This window comes from Rhincodon typus, chromosome 11 (assembly GCF_021869965.1).
Source record: "Rhincodon typus isolate 14 chromosome 11, sRhiTyp1.1, whole genome shotgun sequence".
Taxonomy (NCBI): Eukaryota; Metazoa; Chordata; class Chondrichthyes; order Orectolobiformes; family Rhincodontidae; genus Rhincodon; species Rhincodon typus.
The window spans coordinates 32,978,720-33,001,053 of NC_063342.1; the positions used below are offsets into that span (position 1 = coordinate 32,978,720).

Here is a 22,334-nt window from a genome sequence, read left to right on the forward strand (position 1 = left end):
AAACGTCAGCTTTCCTGCTCCTCTGATGCTGCCTGGCCTGCTGTGTTCATCCAGCTCTACACCTTGTTATCTCTGAATTTCAGCTTGATTCCTTTACTATTATTTGGTATTATAGTTTGTTTGTAAGTCGGAAAGTCGTGTGTTAAAGCCGCACTCCAAGAAATTATGTAAGCTAACATTTCAATGCAGATCTGAGAGTCTGCTGTACTCTCAATGCTCCTATCTACTGGGTGAGTCATTAAACTGTCACCCTGTTCCTGTGATGTGGAAGGATACTGAAGATCCCAGGCGCTATTTGAAGAAAATGCTCCCAATGTGTTGGATAACATACCTTTCTCATCTGACATTGACATAAAAATAGTTGTTTATTTTGTGCTGCTTCAGGATCCTTTCTGCATGTAAAATGACACCCAGTTTGACCTACGTAATAACCGTGATTGCACCCCAAACTAATTCACTCAATGTGATACATTGCATGTGATGCTTTTGCTTTTCTCTCAGATTGGATGTCTGATTTTAGCCCCTTTTATAATTGTTATAATTTTCTATTTTTTCCTCATAGGTATTGTAGTAGTGGATGAGTTACATATGTTGGGGGATTCGCATAGGGGATACTTGTTGGAACTTCTCTTAACCAAAATACTGTTTGTTACTCAAAAGAGTGCAAAGAGGTATGTTTTTATACTGAGAAGCAAGAAACTTAAGCAGAAAATGACATTGAACTCCTGATGTCCCTTGTTTCTTGTTGGAGAGATTTTAATCATACGTTCATTACTAATTTGCTAGGCAAAGATTCATTCCTGATCTTGGGTGTTAAGCCGAAGAACGAAAGTGCTTTTCTACATGGTATTGTACAGAAGGAGACCATCTGATCCTTTGAATAATTGTTCTTTGGAAGAGCTATCCAATTACTTTCACTCACCTACATTATTTCCAGAGCCTTATAAGATGAGGTTAAATTCCAGTATATGTTCTTTCAAAAAAAAATTGCAATCTTATTGCATTTCAATTTACATGTGTTTACATTCTTGGTTTTGACTGTCACACCTCTGATATTGTACTCCTGATGTACAAAGTCCGTGTCAATCTTGTGAATTTGCAGCAATGGATGTGACTTTAAATACACAGCCTGATGTTTACAAAACAGTGCTTCAAGAGAGTGTCATAAGACTGGGGAGATTTCAGTAATCCAGAATCCTGGGGACCAGGGTTCGAATCCTAACGTGGTAGATGGTGGCATTTGAATCCAATGAAAATCTGGAATTAAAAGTCTAATGATCACCATGAAATCATTGTCTATTGTCATAAAAAAAAATCACTAATGCTCTTTTGGGAAGGATAAACTGGTCCTCCTAATAAACCTACGCATGGCTCCAGACCCACAGCAGTATTATTGCTTCCTAACTCTGAAATGGCATAACAAGCCACTCTGTTGTAACAATTGCTAGAAACTGTCAATAAAGGAAAAAAAGTGGATGCACTGAGGCGCTGGAAATGACAAAAGCCCTGTCGACCCTTCAGAGTCCTTCTTACTAATGTCTGGAAACTAACACTAAAATTGGGAAAGCTGTCTCAGGCTGGTTGAGCAACAGCAGACATAGAAATACATCAGAATCATATCTTAGAGACAATATCCCAGACACCACCATCACTATCCTTGGATATGTGCTGTCCAACCAGGAGGACAGACCCAGCAGAGGTGGTGGCATGTCAGTATACAGCCAGAAGGGAGTTTCCCTGGGAGTTCTCAACGTTGACTCTGGACTCCACAATGTCTAATGTCAACTACTCAAAAATGGGCAAGGAAACCTCCTGCTGATTACCACATATGCCTCCTCAGATGATGAATTAGTGTTCTCCCATGTTGAACAGCACTTGGAAGAAGTAATGAGAGTGATAAGGGCACAGAATGTACTCTGGGTGGGGGATTTCAATGTCCACCACCAATGGTGGCTTGACAGCAGTACGACTGATCGAGCTGGTCAAACTGCTAGACTGGGTCTGTGGCAGATGGTGAGGGAATCAACAACAGGGAAATACGTACTTGACCTCATCCTTACCAATCTGCTGGCTATAGATGCATCTGTCCGTGACAGTTTCGGTAAGCGTGACTACTGCACAGTCCTTGCGGAGATTAAGTCCTGTGTTCACATTGAGAATACCTTACAGTGTGTTATGTGGTACTGTTGTTGTGCTAAATGGAACAGAAACAGATCAAATAACTCAAGACTGGCATTTCTAAGGCACCTTAGGCCATCAGCAACAGCAGGATCGTATTCCAATACAATCTGTTACCTCATGGCCTGGCGTATCTCGCACTCTACAATTACCATCAAGCCAAGGGACCAACCCTGGTTCAATGAAGACTGCAGGAGAGTGTGTTAGGAGCAGTTCTAGGCATACCTAAAAAATCAACCTGTGAAGCTACTAAACAGCAAGTGATAAACGGGGCTAAATGATTCCACAACCAACACATCAGATCTAAGCTCTGCAGTCTGCCACATCAGTCAAGAATAGTGGTTGACAATCAAATAACTTGCTGGAAGACAAGGGCCCACAAATGCTGAGAGGATTCTTTCCCACATGGGAGAGTCTAGGATCAGAGGGCATTGTCTACGAATAAAGGAGCGCCGATTTAAGACTGAGGTAAAGAGGAACGTCTTCTCTCGGAGAGTTGTGCATCTTTGGAAACCCATGCCACAGAGAGCTGAGGGGGCAAAGTCCTTGGGTACATTTAAGGCTGAATCTTGATCAGTTGGGGAATCGAGGGGAAAGGACAGGAAAATGATCACGGAGAATGTTGCTCAGATCAGTCATGATCCTGTTGAATGGTGGAACAGACTTAAGGAAATAGCCGACTCCTGTTCCCATTTCTTATGGTCTTAAATATCCCCATCCTTAATGATGGGGAACTCAGCATATCAGTGCAAAGATGAGGCTGGAACATTCACAACAATCTTCACCAGAAGGGCAGAGTGGACAATTCATCTTGGCCTCCTCCAATGAACATTCATCCCCCGGCAACCTTCCGACAACAACATTGAAGACCTTTGCTTCAGAACCTCCTACGTCTGAGGCCAGGCTGGCCCAGTACAACCATAACACTGGCATCTACCTGATAATGTTAAAAATTGTCCAGGGATATTCTGTGCACAAAAGCAGGTCAAATCCATCACTTACTACCATATCAGTCTATTCTCAATTATCACTAAAGTGATGGAAGAGATTATCAACAGTAGTATCAAACAGCACCTGCTCAGCAATAACCTGCTCAGTGACACCCAGTTTGGGTTTTGCCAGGGTCACTCAGCTTCTGACCTCATAACAGACTTGGTTCAAACATGGACAAAAAAGCTGAATTTCAGAGGTGAGGTGAGAGTTATTGCCCTTGACACCAAGACCACATTTGACCATGTATGACATCAAGGAGCCTTAGCAAAGCTGGAATCAATGGGTATCAGGTGACAAACTCTCTGCTGATTGGAGTCACACGTGGCTCATGGAAAGATGATTGTGTTTGTTGGAGGTCAGTCATCTGAGCTCCAGGACAACTCTGCAGGAGTTCCTCTGCATAGTTTCCTAGGCGCAACCATCTTCAGCAGCTTCATAAATGACCCATCCCTCCACCATAAGATCAGAATTGGACATGTTAGGCAATGATTGCACAGTGTTCAGCACCCTTTGTGACTCCTCCAATAATGAAGCAGTCCATGTTCAAATGCAGCAAGACCTGGACAAATATCCAGGCTTGGACTGAAAAGTGGCAAACAGCATTTGTACCTCACAAATGCCAGGAAAAGGCGGTTTCCAACAAGAGAGAATTTAACCATTGTCCTTTGACATTATCATTACTAAATTCCCCATTACCAACATCCTAGGGTTTACTAGGGTTTACAGGAAACTGAACACTACTAGCCATATAAATGTAGCTACAAAAGCAGGAGAGAGGCAAAATCTCCTGCAGTGAGTAACTCACCTATTGACTCCCTAAAACCTGTCAATCAACTACAAGGCACAAGTCAGGAGTGTAATGGAATACTCCCCAATGGCCTAGATGAGTACAAATCCAACAACACTCAAGAAGCTTTTACATCATCTAGGAAAAAGTAGCATGCTTGATTGGTACCACATCCCTAAATATCCATTCCCTCCAGCACCAATGCTTAGTGGCACCAGTGTATGCCATCTGCAAGATGCACTGAAGGAATTCACTGAGGCCTCTTAGACAGCATCTTCCAAACTCACGACCACTTCCATCTCAAAGGACAAACAGCAAACGGATGGGAACACCACCACCTGCAAGTTCCTGTCCAAGCCACTCACCATCCTGACTTGGAAATAAATCACAGTTCTTTCAGTTGCTGGGATAAAATCCTCAAAATCCCTCCTAAATAGCATTCTGGGTCAATACAGCGCATGGACTGCAGTGGTTCATGGAGGCAGCTTACCACCAGCTTCCCAAGGGCTACTGGGGATTGGCAATAAATTCTGGCCCAGGCTGCAATGCCCCTCCCTCATCCCTTCAGTGATTTTTTAAAAATAGTGTTGGTTAATTTTTTAATCATGAACAGTTGTCCTGGATATGTATATTTATGAAGGAGGAGAAGTGTTATGATTTTTAGAATGCGTTAACTTCTGCTTCACAATGAAATGTAATAAAGGCTTATTATTTTATGTGATATGTCAAAGTTTCCTTTGGCTATTGATGGATGTGTTTTGGTATTCCAGGTATAAGGCTGCAGCAAAAGGACAGAGGCTAATTGATGGAGTACAGATTGTAGGGATGAGTGCCACTCTTCCAAACTTGGGTATCGTAGCAACCTGGTTAGATGCAGAGCTGTATTGTACTGATTTCAGGCCTGTACCTCTATTGGAATTAGTAAAAGTTGGCAACACAATTTATGATTCAGAAATGAAAGTGGTGCGTGAATTTCAACCTGCTGTTCAGATTAAGGTAAGGGTTTTTGGAGTGTATTCAAATTGTTATTAGCAATTCTATTAGAATTTTGAAAAAAAAATCAGTAATTACATTCTGAAAGTGATGCTGGAACTTTTCGTGCTACATTGCTAAAATAGCAAATGATTGTTGCAACCTGGTAAAACTTAGGTTAAATGGGTGCCTGATTGGGTTGGACATTTGGGATCTGGGTTTAAATGAGGTCAGGCAGCTTGAATTACTACTCTCATTGTACTGGAGGTTAGATCCATGTAAAATTAGTTTGAAAGTCATAAATCAAAAGCACTTTTGGATATTGGTGCAAAGGTACAAATTGAACATGTTAACTTTGTGATGTTTGAAGGATGGAAAATGGAAACTGTTGGATTGTGGAATTCTGAGATGTGTTGTTTGAGACCCTTTAGGGAATTCCAGAGCAGTAATTTAGTAGTGGTGTGAGGACCCCTGAAAACACGAAAGACTGGGAAATAATTTTGGAAAGTAGTTTTGTTATTGATAAATTTTACTAGTATACCTTAACAGAAAGTAGTAAGTCAACACACGCTGAAAAATTGGAAAAATCTCTTTGAACAAAAAGAAATTTGATGATCATGTGAACCATTGACATCCCTTCAAAAGCATTCTGAAAACTGCACTTAAGTCTTGCTATGTCCAGCTTGGGAAATGCTTTTTTTATGAAATGCTGTCACCGCTTTGACTTCATCAGCATGACATTCACCACATAGAAGAAAAGACTTTACATCAGATATGAGGTTAAAGCAAAGGAAGAGTTTCCACTTGATTTACAACTCCAGATTTGAGTTGGGCAGTTTATCTGTTAGTCACAAAAGGACTTTAAATTGGATAAAGAAACCCATGAATAAGGCAAGATGTAAGTTCAATAAAAGAAAATACATTTCACTTTCTAAATTAGTTTTTCCTGCAATTCTGATATCTCTTTTTGTGAGGAGCTTACAATGTTCTGGACGTTTGATGTCTTCACTATGATGCAAAGCACAATTCAGGTGAACATTCTCTGCTTCAGTGAAGTGTAAATTTGGTGTGTCCTTTACAATCTTAGCCATAATGGGCAACATAAGTTCAAAGGACTTTTCAAGAGTAGATTTGGCACTTTAGTTTTCTGAATGCTCAACCAATAAAACCAGAGTATTTCATTGCAATTTTTACTTATTTATGAGTGGTTGGAAAATGTTTAGAGTTCATTAAATAATTTGAAAGGCAAAGCTCCCACTTCATCCAGTGTTGGGAAAAGAAGCATTTATTTTTGACTTTAATTTTATTTTACATTATCCTTGTGTTTTGACCCTCCATTCAAACTGTTAGATGCCTCAGCCTTCCACTGGAAAGCTCAACGAATGTGCATGTACGGGAATAATGACCAAAATGTACTTCTTACACAGTGGTTTGTTTGGAAGTTTGAGTCAGAGACATTTTAACTACCAGATCCCAAACATTATACTTGTGTAGGAAGTCAGAGCTGTAATTGTGAATCAAATATAATAGTACACTTTTTGTACATTGCTATTTAATTTGCATATGTATGTGATTAACTGTAGGGTGATGAGGATAATATTGTGAGCCTTTGCTACGAGACTGTGCAGAATGGTCACTCTGTCCTACTGTTCTGTCCTTCCAAGAATTGGTGTGAAAAGCTGTCTGATACTATAGCCAGAGAATTCTATCATCTCCACCACATGACAAGCACTGAAGGTAAGCTTTGGTCAAGTGACAACTAAGGCTGGTCACAATAATTCCAGTTGCAGATGCTGTTATAGTCCCTGCAGAGACCGATGACTTTTAAAAACAGATATGCATTTCTTAGCAACTGATCAAAAGAATAGCACAGTGAGATTTTGTGGTTTAAATATTTTTGCTGTAAGTAAAAATGTAAAATTAACACTGCTTAATAGGCAACTATACATTGAACTAAAGAAGATGTACCCCCGCTAACAGACTAATGTAACTAGAATACTTTAGTATCCATTTGTACATAACACCTTGCTATCAGCAGATGTGTGTAAACTTGCAGATTCAAGTCCAAGCCCCTCCCAAGTTTTACAGAAGGCTCCCTTCTCCCTGTCAGGGAGAGTCTTCAGCATCCTTTGAAAATAATTTCACACAGTATTCTGATAATCCCTGAACTGACTTCCAGCAGCAAAGTCCACTCTAGCAACTCCTTGGTTCTTAAATTCCGTCAGGTCCTAGTCCTTTGAATTTAAAAAGCAGTTTTTTAAATTCATTCAGGGCATTGCTGGCTGGGCCAGTGTTTATGACTTATCCCAAGTACCCCTTGAGAAGGCGATGATGAGCTGCCTTATTGAACCACTGTAATCCAGTTAGTGTAGATACATATACAATGCATTAGGGAGGGAGTTCCAGGGTTTTGACACAGCAACATTACAGGAATGGTAATATATTTCCAAATCAGGATAGTGAGAGGCTTGGAGGTAAACTTGCAGGTGGTAGTGTCCTCATGTACCTGCTGCCTTTGTCCATATGGTAGTGGTTCTGAGTTTGAAAGGTGCTCTTTTATGGTGCTTGGTTGAATTTTGTACTGCATCTTGTAGATGGTAGATACTGCTGCTACTGAGCATTAGTGTTGAAAGGAGTGAAATTTCATGGTTATGGTACTGATCAAGTAGGCTACTTTATCCTAGATGATGTCAAGCTTCTTGAGCGTTGTTGAAACTGCAAGTGGGGAGTGTTCCTGACTTTGCTTGTAGATGGTGGACAGATTTTGGGCTGTGAGGTTCTGAGTTAATTACTGCAGGACTCTTTGCCTTTGACTCTTTTGTAGTCACATATTAATATGGCTAGTCCATTTCAGCTCTGGTCTGTGGTAATCCCTAGTATGTTTGATAATGGAAACCAAACTGAGCATCACTGAGCTGGTCATTGTTAGTCAAGTGCTGCTAGAGTTCTGTTGATGATGCCTTCTACCACTTTACTGATGTTTGAGACTGGATGGATTTGCGTACAGAATATACATGGCATCTGGGATGCTGGGGTCCTTCAGAGGAGGCAGAGATGGAATCATTCACTCACACGTCCGCCTGAAAATTGTTGCAAGTCTTCAGCCTCATCTTTTGCACTGATGTGCTGGGCTCTCCGTCACTGAGGATAGGCATGGTTATGGAGTTTCCTCTTCCAGTGAGTTATTTACTTGCCCTCTGCATCCTGCACAGTGGTTAATGAAAACAATTTTTTTTCCCTCTCTGATTGTTCCATGTTTAAGACTGTTCTCTGGTAGTACTATTGACAAAGGCTGTTGCTTTAATAAACAAAAACTGAAGCTGTTTTTATGTTCAATTCACCTAAAGCTGAGAGATCAATCCAGTTTGAATTCCCTTGAGCACGCATTTCCAAAAGCCGTACAATTATTTTTTGGTTGTGAAGTAGCAAAAGAAATAGCTTTCAAATTGGCCAATACAACTAAAGGAAAACGGGCTTATATACATTGAAATGGTTTTGGAAAAAGGGATATTGCTCTGTCAATCCTACTGATCACCATAAGTGGTAATCATTGAAGGTTGAATGTATTGTAAATCATTCACTAATTCAAATGTTTATCCCACTGTGAAGAGTCTCCACATGGTCAGAGAGATGTGGGGGTTCACAAACAAAAATCTTTGTAGGTGGCAGGAAAACAGGATTTGAAAAAAAAATAGAACATTGGGATTTTATAAATAGAGGCATAGATTACATAAAACAGAAATTTGCGAAAAAACTGTTAGAAATCACAGGCCTTACGTAGGTTATTTTGTTTATTTCTGGGTGCCACATTTCAGTTCAGTAACCAGAAGACACTATTTTGTGATAATTGGGTAAGTAGCAGATGGTAGGTGAAGAATTATTTTTATTATGCAGCGTGTTATGATTTGTATTGCACTTTCCAATAAAGTGGTGGATGCAGATTCAGTAGTAACTTCTGAAAGGGGATTTGAAAAGGGAAATAATTGCAGGGTTATGGAGAGAGAGAATAGTTGCCTTTTCCTGCTATTTCTTTCAAAGTGCTGGCATGGGTATGATGGGCTGAATGATGAAATCTTGTGCTATATATTCTATATTCTTTATTGATAATCATTATCTTGTGCTACTATCTAGTTACAACTTTGACCATAGGGTATCATTAAGTTAAACTACGTGATTTGTGCTTTACATTTTATTTTATTTTTTATGTTTTATTTAGGATTTGTAAAAGCATCCAAATTGCTCCCTTTCACCCTACACAGGGATGAACTCCAAGAGACAGTGGATCAGCTAAAGCGCGCTCCAGCTGGGCTTGATGCAGTGCTAGGCCGCACCGTACCTCAGGGAGTGGCCTTTCATCATGCTGGTATTACAGTTTCTTTTTATTCCTTTGTAGAATGTAATGTTAACTACTTTCCCTTGATGTTGAAAATGTTTCATAAACTAAAGCCGTAAGGCATATGTGTAGAACAAAATATTAATTTTGCTAGCTGCGTGAGGGTTAACATGACTCTTTTATAGGAAACTGGCTTGGTTCGATGTTTTAGATGAATGGAGATTTTTTGTGGGTGTGAAGATAGCTGAGATAATAGAGGTTTACCTAAACGCAGCTTACTTGAATGAGTGTGTGCAAGGCCCAGATTTTCAACATGAGCCCTCTCTGCCGTGACGAAAATTGTCAAACATTTGAAGTTCTGAACCTGAACGTATTATTTCTGATTTTCCTGGGGGGGGGGGGGGGGGTTGCTCTGGTTTCATGCATGTGAAGATAGTTGTCCACTTAATTGGGCAGTCATCTCCATTTAAATCTTGTTTTATTCTCTCTGTTACCTGGAACCTAGAATGCACAGAGCAGACCAGGACTGAATTTGTGAATTTATCTTGGATAGCCAGATTACCCCTTTGGGGAGCTGAAGTTCCCCCATGGCTATAATTCCAGGGCGAGGGAGGTTGTGATTAGGGTGGGAGGGGCATGACCAGGTGCCCTTTGACGTTGTTAAAAGTGTATATGAATTTGTCTAAAAGGTGCGTGAACTTATTGGAACAGTCAGAGCTGTTGGATAATTTAGAACACAAGTGTCTATTTTCACCAGAGATTAGTCAAAGGAATTTCATTGTAATGAATGATTTTCTTTAGCCATGAGTATTTTTTAAAATAGTGGCATCACCAATAAATGCTTAACTTTATTTTATAATCATAATCAGTAATGGGTTATTTATGATCAACATTGATTTCTGCCATTCTCATTTCCATGTTAGGATTGACTTTTGATGAAAGGGATATCATTGAGGGGGCATTTCGCCAAGGTTTAATTCGTGTTCTTGTGGCTACTTCCACCCTCTCCTCTGGTGTAAATCTTCCAGCTCGGCGTGTGATTATTAGATCGCCGATGTTTAATGGGCGGCTTCTTGATGTTATCACTTACAAACAGATGTCTGGGAGAGCTGGAAGGAAAGGAGTGGACACAATGGGTAAGCAGTCAGTTGTTTTATATCTACTGTTTTTGGAACCCTGATTTCAGTAGCAAATTTAAGCTAGATGTGCTTTCACAATTACAACATGTTAATGTTGGTCCTTCTGAAGGCATTGAGGAATGGGGAGGGGCATTGGTAGCAGAGGAAAGGGGTGCTATTGAGAATTGGTAGACCTGATTTAAAATATTACATATAAAAATATCTAACATTGCAATTGATTCAAAGTTTTGTAAGTAGTAGTACTAGGATTCAATTTATGGATGCACAACTGCCTTTATCTATAATAATCTGCCTTTCTGTTTTTGCCACCAAAGTAGATAACCTCATATTTATCCACATTAAATTTCATCTGCTGTGCCTCTGCCCACTCACTCAACTTGTCCAAATCACACTAAAGCATTGCTATACTCTTCTCACAGCTCACCCTCCTACCCAGCTTTGTGCCATCTATAAACTTGGAGATATTACACTTAAGTTTCCTCATCTAAATCATTAATATATATGTTGGGAATAGCTGCTGTCCAAGCACTGATCCCTGCAGTACCTCACTAGGCACTGGCTCTCACTCAGAAAATGAGCCGATTATTTCTATTCTTTCTTTCCTGTCTGCTAGCCAGTTCTTGATCCATGTGAGCATGTGAGTACACTATCCCAATTGCATGTGCTTTAATTTTACACGCTAAACTCTTATTTGGGATCTTATCAAAAGCCTTTTGAAAGTCCAAATAAATAACATCCACTAGTTTTCCCTTATCAATTTACTACTTAATGTCCTCAAAAAAATTCAGCAGATTTGTCAAGCATGATTTCCCTTCCACAAATCCATTCTGACTTTGCACAACCCTTTTTGAGAGAAAAACAATCTTGCCTCCTGCTTAAAAGGATGACCCATAATTTTAAAGCAGCTTCCTAACTTTGGACTCATTCATAGGAGGAAATATTCTGATCACGTTTGCCTTATCAACACTATTAAGGATCTTGTAGATATTTTTCATCAACTTATTCAGGTGTCTTTTGACAAACCTCTGGAACAGGTGGGAAATGAGTTGAGGCCTTCTAACTCAGAGGTGTTTCCGGCTTGTTTCAAATAAAATTTTTACGTTTGTGTATATTATGGACTGATTGGGCAAACTAGTCTGTGAGAATTGACATGAATATTTCAATTAATTTCTAATCAATTCTCTTCGGTTATCTTGAGGAAAGATACCTTTTTTCCTGGACTGTAATTTTTAAAATTATTTATTCATGGAACGGAACATTGCTGGACATGCCATTATGCCTTGCCCACCCCACCCCTAACTTGAGAAGGTGTTGGTGGTGATGCACCATCTTGAATCGCTGCAGCTCATGTGGTGTAGTTACAACCACAGGGCTCTGGAGGGAGGGAATTCTAGGTCTTTGCCTCAGTGACTGTGAATGAATGAATGGTGGTATGGTTCCAAATCAGGATGGTGTGTGGCTTTGAAGTGAGCTTGCAGCGTGTTCCATCCATTTCTTGCTCTTGTTTTTCTGACTGGAAGATGTTGTAGGTTTTGAAGGTGCTAGAGGGCATCTCTATAGACGGAATCTATTGCTGACTGTGCTCGGCAAAGCATAGTGTGAATTTGTAAGGTGCTGATGGGTGCTGATTGAATCGTCTAAATACGGTTGATCCTCAGACCCTGAGAACTCTTGCAGCAATGTCCTGGGGCTCAGGTGATTGATTTCTATTAACCACAACGATATTCTTGACTGCTCAGTATGACACCAGCTGTTACAGGCTCTCCCCCCGTTACCTTTTGAAATGAATTTTCCTGGGGCCCTTTGATCCCACACTTGGTCAAATGCTGCCATGATGTAAAGGGCAAACACTTTCATCTCAGCTCGAGATTTTGCTCAATTTGGCTGTTTTTTTCCATTTTTGGACCAAGGATGTAAAGCATTTGGGTGGCCCTGAAGGAACTCAAACTTTGAATCTGTGTTCAAATTATTACTGAATGAGTGCTGCTTGATAATGCTGTTGACGCATCTTCCATCACTTTGAGTGTAGACTGATGAGGCAGTAATTGGCTGGTTTGTATTTGTCTTGCTTTATGTTGACAGGATGCGCCCAGGCAATTTACCACATTGTCTGGTGGAGGCCATTGTTACAGCTGTACTACCATGTCAATCAGTATCTATAGCAGTCCCGTACTTTCCCAGCTGGAACTGATAAAGATTTATAGCTCACTTCACAGTAGTTCTGCAGATTCGAATTAAATCAAAATCATTTATTAAATAAGATGTGAATGAAGTATTGGGATATGCATTTGAACTGAAGTGCGATAGACCTGAAATAAACAGTAGCAAAATAATTTGTGTTAATTTTATCAAAAGTTATATACAAGTTCATTATTATCTACTACATTACATTTTACAATATATGTACTACATATCCAGAAAATCTCTGCAGAGACTTGAATTGTCCTCAATTTTTATAGTGAAAATGCATGAAATAGAATGGGAATTACAGTGAGCAAATTTTTTTCTGAATTCATCATACATTTGATTTTTTTTGTGTGGAATAGCAAGGTGAGAAAGAAAGCAAATTAAAAATAAAAATGTTTAATGTTAAATTTTGGTCCAGGTGAAAGTATACTGGTGTGTAAGAATGCAGAGAAGGCAAAAGGAATAAGCCTGATACAGGGCTGTCTTAAACCCATTCGTAGCTGTCTCATGAAGAAGGAAGGAGAGGGTGTCACTACCAGTATGATCCGAGCTATCCTTGAGGTAAGATGAAAGATTGGCAGGACCTACTTAAAATTGAAGGAATTTAACCTTTGTGAATATAGCTCTTGGCTACAAATCATTACCTCTTTAGAAACTAGTGTCCACATTTTATTTTCTGTCCCCTTATTAATAATTGTTAATGTAGAATGTGTCATATGATACTCATATGTGTGATACTCTTCAAGTTTAAATTAGCTTTCAGATAATAAAAGTTTGGAAGTTGTAAATCCCCATGTCATGTTGTTGTTTTGCATACAATAGCATTATTAAATATACAAAATGTGAACCTGTAGGAGCGACCTTTTGGAGGCAGTGAATTTGAGGAGACAGCAGAGTTCAGACACGTGGCAGTTTATTCAAGCATTCACCAGTGTCATACAGGAAGAGGTCAGAGACCTCCCCGAATCCGGCCTCAATGTGAGGGTTCAATTTCCCCTTTAATCTTTGGCTTAGATTGGAAGAGAGCTCTAATTTTAATACAAACAAATTGCCTTTTATATATTTACTTGTTGCTTTAACATGGCGGCATATACTCCCTCCCCCTGTATACTATTGGTTAATTAGTGCTGGGTTATGTGACTATGATTGTGTTTTTAGTACATCACTCTATATTAATAATTGTTTGTTGCTGTGATCTGATTGGGCTATTTTGGTATGTGAGAAGTTGAACTTTGCATGGTTACCAGTGACCCTTATGTTTCGACCATGATGTCTGTGTCTGCTTATCTTGTATAAGGCTGTAACAGAGGCTTTTTGAGCTTTCCCACCATAGAGAGTATAGAGAATGCCTTCCAATTTTCAAACTGTCCTTGTTAAGCGGTAAGAGAAGCTCCCTTCTGTTTTGCCTGAAATTGGGTTTTAAACTTACTAATGCTTTTATAAATGTATATATTTATATATGTATGTTAAATCTATAATTCATTTGGAAACTATATCAATAATTATCTTGAAGAATCTTAACTAAAACCTACTTGTGGTATAATAACTGATAGATTAGAGACGACTTAAGAGAAACAATTAATTGTTGTGAAATGTTCTTAGGATAGCAATTTCATGTTGCACATCCGATCTTATAAACAGCTATTGTTTTATGTGCTGAGAACACAACTTTTTCCCACACTTTCTAATTTCTGTTAAACATGTACTGCAAAGCTTGTTGGGATTTTCGTCAGCCATTATATGCTGTTTTGTCCAGGCAGCCCTAACAGAACCAAATAAATTTCTGACTCCAGAGTCCAAATTTGTCAATGTGTATATGTGTTGAAAGTTGCTTACATTAGTGTTTCTGAAAACCTCAGTGATCTGTTTACATCTTCACAGCAGCCCATTTGATGATTCATTTATAGGTTGAATCATCGCAGCATTTGTAGTAAAACTATAATAAATTCAGATGTTTATATTTCTCTCTGTTGTATTGAGAAATAAAATATACAAGAGGGAATGGATGGAACCTTTCCAGCAGATGCTCATCTTGATGCCTGAGAAGGCTAATGCCAGCTCCCAGAGGAAGGAAGGGCAAACAGTTTTTCCTGCCAAGTCACTTGGTCAAAATTATATAAATTGCTTAAATTCTGAAAGGATTACTGTCTACAAATCTGTACAGACTTCAATCTGTTAACTAGATTAGCTACTTAACAGTTAACTTACAGCATTTTGTAAGGACTCTAACCCTAAATTGATCTCAATCTCAGACACTAATTCCAATAATAAAAGTTCTGGATCAGCAATCATTTATGATGATGTAACCGAGCTGCCTTTGCAGCCTTGGTATTTACTTTGTTATTTAATCATAACAATTAGTTATTTTTCACATAACGTTTCATATGTATGACCCACGGATTGTAATTTATTAGTTTGTTTAGTTTTATTCATTATGGGTTGTGGGCATAGGTGGCTAGGCCAGTATTCATTGACCATCCTTAATTACCCAGAGAAAAGTTTGGAGCCAACCATATTGCTGTTGAGCTGGAGTAACATGTCGGTCAGACCAGGTAAGGATGGCAGATTTCCTTCCCTGAAGGACATAAGTGCACTAGACAGGTTTCTACAATAATCAACAGTGGTAACATGCTCACCATTAGGCTAGCTTTTAATTCCAGATTATTTTTTATTAAATTCAAATTTTGCTATCTGCTATGATGGGACTGGGGCCGGTGTTCCCAGGACATCAGCGTGGGGTTCTGGATTCCCACGCTCATGACAAAATAATGAGAAAGAAAATAGATTCAAGATTGTATGTTTGAAATAGTTGGTAAGTGGCATTATGTTCCAATTCCATGGTTCTGTCTAGTTTGGACTAGTTCGTGTCAAAATAATCCATCAGATTTGAGGAATGTTCTGGATATTATAAGATTTTTAAAACTGTTGGCTCTTTTCCTTGGTTTCAGATAATAGTAGGCGGTGTTGCCAGTACCCCAGAAGATGTCCGTGTGTATGCCTCATGCACACTGCTGGCTGCCAGTGTACAAGGAACTGAGGTAACATCAATCCAGGGCAATGCTATTGAGGACTCTATACAGTACCTAATGGAGAATGAGCTTATTCAAATACTGGAAGAGGACCAGGAAGGAGAGAAAAGTAATGTTTTCCTTTTCCTTTTTTTCCCTTTAGCAAATAAAATTTCACACATTTTCTAGAGTTCAGCCAAACTACCACATATGTTGAGGTTGGTTGGCTCGCCGAGCTGTTTTCTTGTTCCGCAGACGTTTCGTTACCGTGCTGGGTAACATCCTTGGTGCAGCCTCTGAGGAAGAGTCGGTGTGTTTTTCCGCCTGGTTTTTAAACTCTGGGCTCCGTTGCGATGGATTGCCTCACTTGCGGGTTTCCTCCGGAGTGGAATGTATATGGGGTCGAGTTCAATGTGTTTATTAATAGCCTGCTTCGTGGAGTGCCATGCTTCCAGGAATTCTCGTGCTTGTCTCTGCCTAGCCTGTCCCAGGATCTTGGTGTTGTCCCAGTCAAAGTCATGGTTCTCCTTGTCCATGGCTCGGCGAGCCAACCAACCTCAACACCCACAACCTGAGCTACAGATCTACTCCAAAACCTTAGATACCCCATATGTTTTCTACTAAAGCTAGTTCCATTTATCACAGTTGACACATCCCAAATTGGAATGTGTCAAATGTAACTCCATTAATTTAAAAAAAAAAGAAACAAAACATGATTAGTCTATCATTAGCAGCAGATAAAATTCTACAGTCCATTATAAAGGATATTAAACCAGGCCACATAGAAAACATCAACAGGACTACATAAAGTGAACATGGATTAATGATAGAGAAGGCGTACTTGACAAACTTCCTAGAATTTTTTGAGACTGTAACTTGTAGAATAGATGGGGAAGAACCAGTGGATGTGGTGTATTGGGATTTTCATGAAGTGATAAACTTCCATATAGGAAGCTAGTGTGCACAATTAAAGTGCATGGGATTAGGGTAATGTACTGGTATAGATTGAGAATTCATTAGCAGACAGGAAAAAGATTAGGGATAGCTGGGTTTTTTTTGAAGTGAAAGGTGGTATCCATTGGGGTACCGAAGCGACCGAGCTATTCACAATATATATCACCCAATGATATAGGTGAGGGAATTAAATGTAATATTTCAAATTTGCTCACATCACTAAACTAGGAGGAATTGTAAGTGGTGAAAAGGAATTAAAGAACTTTTAAGGAAAGTTAGACTAATTGAGTAAATAGGCAAAAACATGGCAGATGCAGTATAGTGTGGATAACCCACTTGAGTAGAAAAAACTGAATGGCACGATATTATTTAAATGGTGGTGTTTTGGGAAATGTTCATATACAAAGGGACCTGGGTGTCCTTGTACATAGGTCATGGAAAGCAGACACGCAAGTACAGTAAGCAGTTAGGAAGACAAGTGGAAAATTGGCCTTCATTGCAAGAGGATTTGAGAGCAGCAGCAAGGATGTCTTTCTGCAGCTGTGTCACACCTTGGTGAGACTGCACCTGGAGTATTTTGTGCATCATAGGTCTAGTTACCAAAGAAAGGATACACTTGCCATAGAGGGAGTTCAGTGAGGGTTCACCAGAATGATTCCTGGGGTAGTGGGTTGTTGTATAAGTGAGATTGTGTTGACAAGGCTGTATTCATTGGAAGAAGGAAAGGGGATCTCATTGAAATGTCTAAAATTCTGACTGAGCTGGACATACAGAATGCGGGGATGATGTTCGCCTGGTGGGGATGTCTGGAACAAGGGGTCATTGTCTCAGGATACAGGGTAGGCCATTTGGGACTGAGAAGAGAAGACATTTCTTCACTTGAAAGTGGTGTCTCTGTGGAATTCGCTGAATATATTTAAAGAGTAAATAGATTTCTAGATATGAAAGGCATCAAGAGGAATGGGGAGAGAGTGAGATAGAGAATCAGCCTTGGTCATATTGAATTGGCAGAGCAGGTTCAGTGGCCTTAATGGCATGCTTTGCTCCTACCTGCTATGTTTCAGTGCTGTACATCTTTAGGAAACTGTTGCTGTTGTACCTTTGCTACTTAAGTTTTGATATTATAATCCTTTTTATTCAGACAGGATGATCTACTTTTACAATTAAAATTTTGTGATGAGGAGTTTGCATTGGACTGTTTTTCAGTTCAGTTTAATTTTTCTCAAATACTTTAATGCATCTGGTACTAGTTAAATGAACCTGATATTTTCAAGCATGGCTTATTAGACATATTGCGATTGTTACTCTCTCATACTTTAGTTATTGTTAACTTGTCTGTTTAAATTTTTTGATTGTTTTTGAAAGTTATTTTGATTCTGCCTCCACCATGTATTATCCCAGTCACTGGGAAAGATGGAAATATGCTCTTGGTAGACTGGTCCGTGTGAACCTGAAATAATTGCTTCAGAGATAAGGGTCTAGGCCTGAAACTGTGCTGTGGTTGCCATGGTGTAATGGTGAGCTCGCTGGTTTTAGGGTGGCACGGTGGCACAGTGGTTAGCACTGCTGCCTCACAGCGCCAGGGACCCGGGTTCGATTCCAGCATCGGGCGACTGTCTGTGTGGAGTTTGCACATGGAGAAGTGTCTGCGTGGGTTTCCTCCCACAGTCCGAAGATGTGCAGGTTAGGTGGATTGGCCACGCTAGATTGCCCATAGTGTTCAGGGAGATGTAGATTAGGTGGGTTATAGGGGTTGGGTCTGGGTGGGATGCTCAGGTTCGGTGTGGACTTGTTGGGCCGAAGGGCCTGTTTCCACACTGTAGGGATTCTATGATTCTTGATTCTATGAAATGTCAATTTTCCTGCTCCTCTAATGCTGCTTGGCTGCTGTGTTCATCCAGCTCTACACCTTGCTATCTGAAATGATTGCTTTTTGATTTCTTCTCTATTTCCTCTCCAGTGAGACTGCAGTGTCCTCTGGTGTATTTTGTTAATAGCATGGGGTTGGGGCCAAAGGAATTTATGAGCCTGCATCAGTGCATTTCCTTATTCAAATATAAAAAGAATACAATAAAAGGTCATTGCACTAAAACAAGCCAGAAGTAAAATGCAGGTTTTATTTATGCAAGATATCTCGTTTGATTTTTCAATTTGCTGTTTTGTATTCTTAGGCTGAAATGCATGTACTATAATTCTGCATGTTAGAAATAATCCTGGATAATTCAAAGGAACATGTTGTTTCTGTCTTTTCTGTTACATTTTCCAAATATTAAACTTTTTTAAAAGTTTTCTTTATCTTTATTGTGAATTAGTTTTTCTGTCTGTGTGTAAACATGTACTTATTCTGTGGAATGCTTCATTGGTCTCAATGTGGACTTTACTAGCTTCAAAATCTCCCCACCTCAGACCTCATCCCACGACCAACCCTCCCTCTCATCCCCGCTTCCTTGACCTGTCCGTCTTCTCTCCCACCTATCCACTCCTCCCACCTCACTGACCGATCCTCACCATTGCCTACCTGCACTCACCTATCGCCATCCCACCTACCTTCCCCAGCCTCACCCCTCCTCTCTCTATTTATTTCAGAGCCCCTTACCCCTCCCCCATTTCTGAGGAAGGGTCCCGACCTGAAACGTCAGCTTTACTGTTCTCTGATGCTGCCTGGCCTGCTGTGTTCCTCCAGCTCCACACTGTGTTATCTCTACTTATTGTCTGGGTTTTGTTTCAACTTCAGGTTTTTACTGGGTCTCAGGTATACTTTATTTCTCAGATAATTTGGTTTAATGATCTTTTTGAGAATCAAAATCCGTTAGTATATGAACCTCTTGAATGAAACATAGCCATTTTAAACTTGCACAGTAGATATATTTTGTGTGCTGACTTATCATTTTGCAGAACACTGAAAATAATGCTTCATTCACAGAATAAATTGCATCATTAAATTCCATTTCTTGGCAAAATTTATTTACCTAAGACTTGAAGTAATTGAAACGGACTAGTTAGTGGGAATATGCTATAAAAGTTGGAGTTTGGAACTGAATTGGACTGCTGTTTCAAAGAGTTGATATGGACATGATGGGCCAAACGGAGGCCTCCTGTTCTTTAAGATTCTAATAGTTTCATTGTACCTACCTTGTCATTTTTTTGTTAGTAGCTCAACTGTATCGACCCACACAGTTAGGAGCAGCCACTCTTGCTTCATCCCTGTCTCCTCCAGATGCATTGAGAATCTTTGCTGACTTACAGAAAGCAATGAAAGGATTCGTTTTGGAGAATGATCTTCATATTCTCTATCAGGTACATCAACCATTTTCTTTGCGATTTAGCATTAATTATTTTTCATGCTACTTATGGAAACTAGGGGATTACAGTTGGAACATCCCTGATTAATTTTGGTCTGATTAGCCTGATGCTCATGTAAGACTGATCTGTGTTTAGTTTTGTACACCTTGCAGTGAGTGTTAGACCATACACATTCCCTATGCTTTTGAGACAGGCCTCACCCCACTGTGAGGCTAAGGCTGTAGCTCCCTTCTGTGCTTAGTGGTGGGTGGAGCACTTTTTATTGGGCTGTTATGAATAGTTTTTGCCTTCAGTGACAACTGTTGATGCTGTCTGACGGGCCTTGGCGACTTACAGCACTGCATTTTGTAAATGGTACACACTGCTGCCATTGTGCATCAATAATGAAAGAAGTGAATCTTGAAGGGGAACTATTGGGAGGTGATGGCATAGTGGTACTACTGCTGGACTGCTAATCCAGAGACCCAGATAACATTCTAGAGACCCGGGCTCAAATCCCGCCACGGGAGATGATGAAATTTGAATTCAATAAATATCCGGAATTAAGAATCTAATGTTGATCGTGAATCCATTGTCAATTGTTGGGAAAAACCCATCTGGTTCACTAATGTCCTTTAGGGAAGGAAACTATCATCCTTAACTGGTCTGGCCTACATGTGACTCCAGACCCGCAGAAATGTGGTTGATTCTTAACTGCCCTCTGGGCAATTAGGGATTGGCAATAAATGCTGCCTAGCCAGCGATGCCCTCATCCTGTGAATGAATAAATAAAAAAAAAATTCAAACTGTATTTGAAAGTATAGGCAAAATATTTTTGAAGTTATTGTGAATGTGGGCAGGTTTATATTGTAGTTAATGCATCATGGTTATTGACCAAGGAGTTGTAGAAATGTCGTAAATGTCATGCTACAGCACTTGACAACTAGTGTTAACAGCGAAAACAGCAGCCCTCAATGACACTTGATAGTCACTTCACATGGACACTTCTAGCAGAACCTGCCAGCAATGGATTAGTCTCTTCAGCCATCTGCCAAGGTGTATCATATGACAGTAGAGGCCTAGACAGAAATACTGGAGATTTCCATCTCCATAACATTGCTCTATCCTGCTTCATCTCACCTGCTGCTAAACCCCTCATTCATGTCTTTGTTATCCCAAGAATCAAAAACACGTAAGAGTCTAGGAATTCTGTGGAGAGTAAGTTGCCTCATGTCTCCTCAGTGCCTGTCCACTATCTACAAAGCAAAAAGTTCTGAGGGTGATGGAATATTCTCCACTTGCTGGATAAGTTCAGTTTTGACAGCACTCGATAAACTTGACACCATCCAGGACAAAACAGCCTGCTTGTTTCACACCCTACCTACCAGATTCAAGATTCATTTCTTTCATTATTAATGCACAATGGCAGCAGTGTGTGTCATCTACAAAATGCATTGCACTAAGTCATAGAATCCCTACAGTGTGGAAACAGGCCATTCGGCCCAACAAGTCCACACTGCCCCTCCGAAGAGCATCCCACCCTGACTCATTCCCCTACCCCTGCAATTCCCCATGTCTAACCCAAACATCCCTGGACACTATGGGCAATTTAGCATGGCCAATCCGTCTAACCTGCACACCTTTGGACTGTGGGAGGAAACTGGAACACCCGGAGGAAACCCACGCAGACACGGGGAGAATGTGCAAACTCCACACAGTCACCAGAGGGTGGAATTGAACCCGAGTCCCTGGTGCTGTGAGGCAGCAGTGATAACTACTGAGCCACCATGCAAGGCTCTTCAGGTAGCACCTTCCAAACCAACAACCTCTATTGCCTAGAAGGGTAAGGGCATCCAATGCATGAGAACATTGTCTGCCTTTGAATTATAATCACTGCTATTTACTGTCACTGGTCAAAATCTGGAATTGCCTCTCTAACAGCACTGTGGGTCCCTGTACATGCCAAGAGCTGTAGATATTCAAAAACACAGCTCACCACCACCTTCTCAAGGGCAGTTGAGGATGGGCAATAAATATTGCCTGGCCAGCAATGCCCCAATCCCATGAACAAATTTTTAAAAATCTCCTGTGCTTGCGGTCTAGCAGCACCTTAATTTTAAAATTCTCATTTTTGTTATACAAATCCCCTCTTGGGCTCTCCCTATCTACAAAATGTCCATCAGATCTCAACCTTCCAAGATATATCCATCCGTATAATTCTGAGTTTTTGAGTATGCCCACCCTTACTTGCTCTATTATTGGTGGTCTACGTTATAGCTCTGGGATTCCATACCTAAAGCCTCATAGACTTTCTTTCTTCCTTTTAGTATGATCCTTAAATCAGGTTTTTGATGATGAGTCGTAATATGCTTTGAATTTTTATTATTGCTAAAGAGACCATGTAAATATAAGTTGTTTCAGAGATAGTAGGAACTGCAGATGCTGGAGAATCTGAGACAACAAGGTGTAGAGCTGGATGAACACAGCAGGCCAAGCAGCAT

The 22,334-nt window shown here is 40.1% G+C and overlaps 1 protein-coding gene across 1 annotated transcript in view; it reads left to right on the top strand.

The window, feature by feature from the left end:
* The window catches only part of polq (polymerase (DNA directed), theta), a 68,185-nt gene that overhangs the window by 9,072 nt on the left and 36,779 nt on the right, over positions 1-22,334 (top strand). Inside the window, exons 5-12 of the mRNA XM_048603088.1 lie at positions 563-671; positions 4,729-4,954; positions 6,514-6,667; positions 9,147-9,293; positions 10,187-10,399; positions 13,008-13,150; positions 15,538-15,727; positions 19,706-19,848. Coding sequence (XP_048459045.1) covers positions 563-671; positions 4,729-4,954; positions 6,514-6,667; positions 9,147-9,293; positions 10,187-10,399; positions 13,008-13,150; positions 15,538-15,727; positions 19,706-19,848 — 1,325 coding nt within the window. The remainder of the gene's footprint in view (positions 1-562; positions 672-4,728; positions 4,955-6,513; positions 6,668-9,146; positions 9,294-10,186; positions 10,400-13,007; positions 13,151-15,537; positions 15,728-19,705; positions 19,849-22,334) is intronic.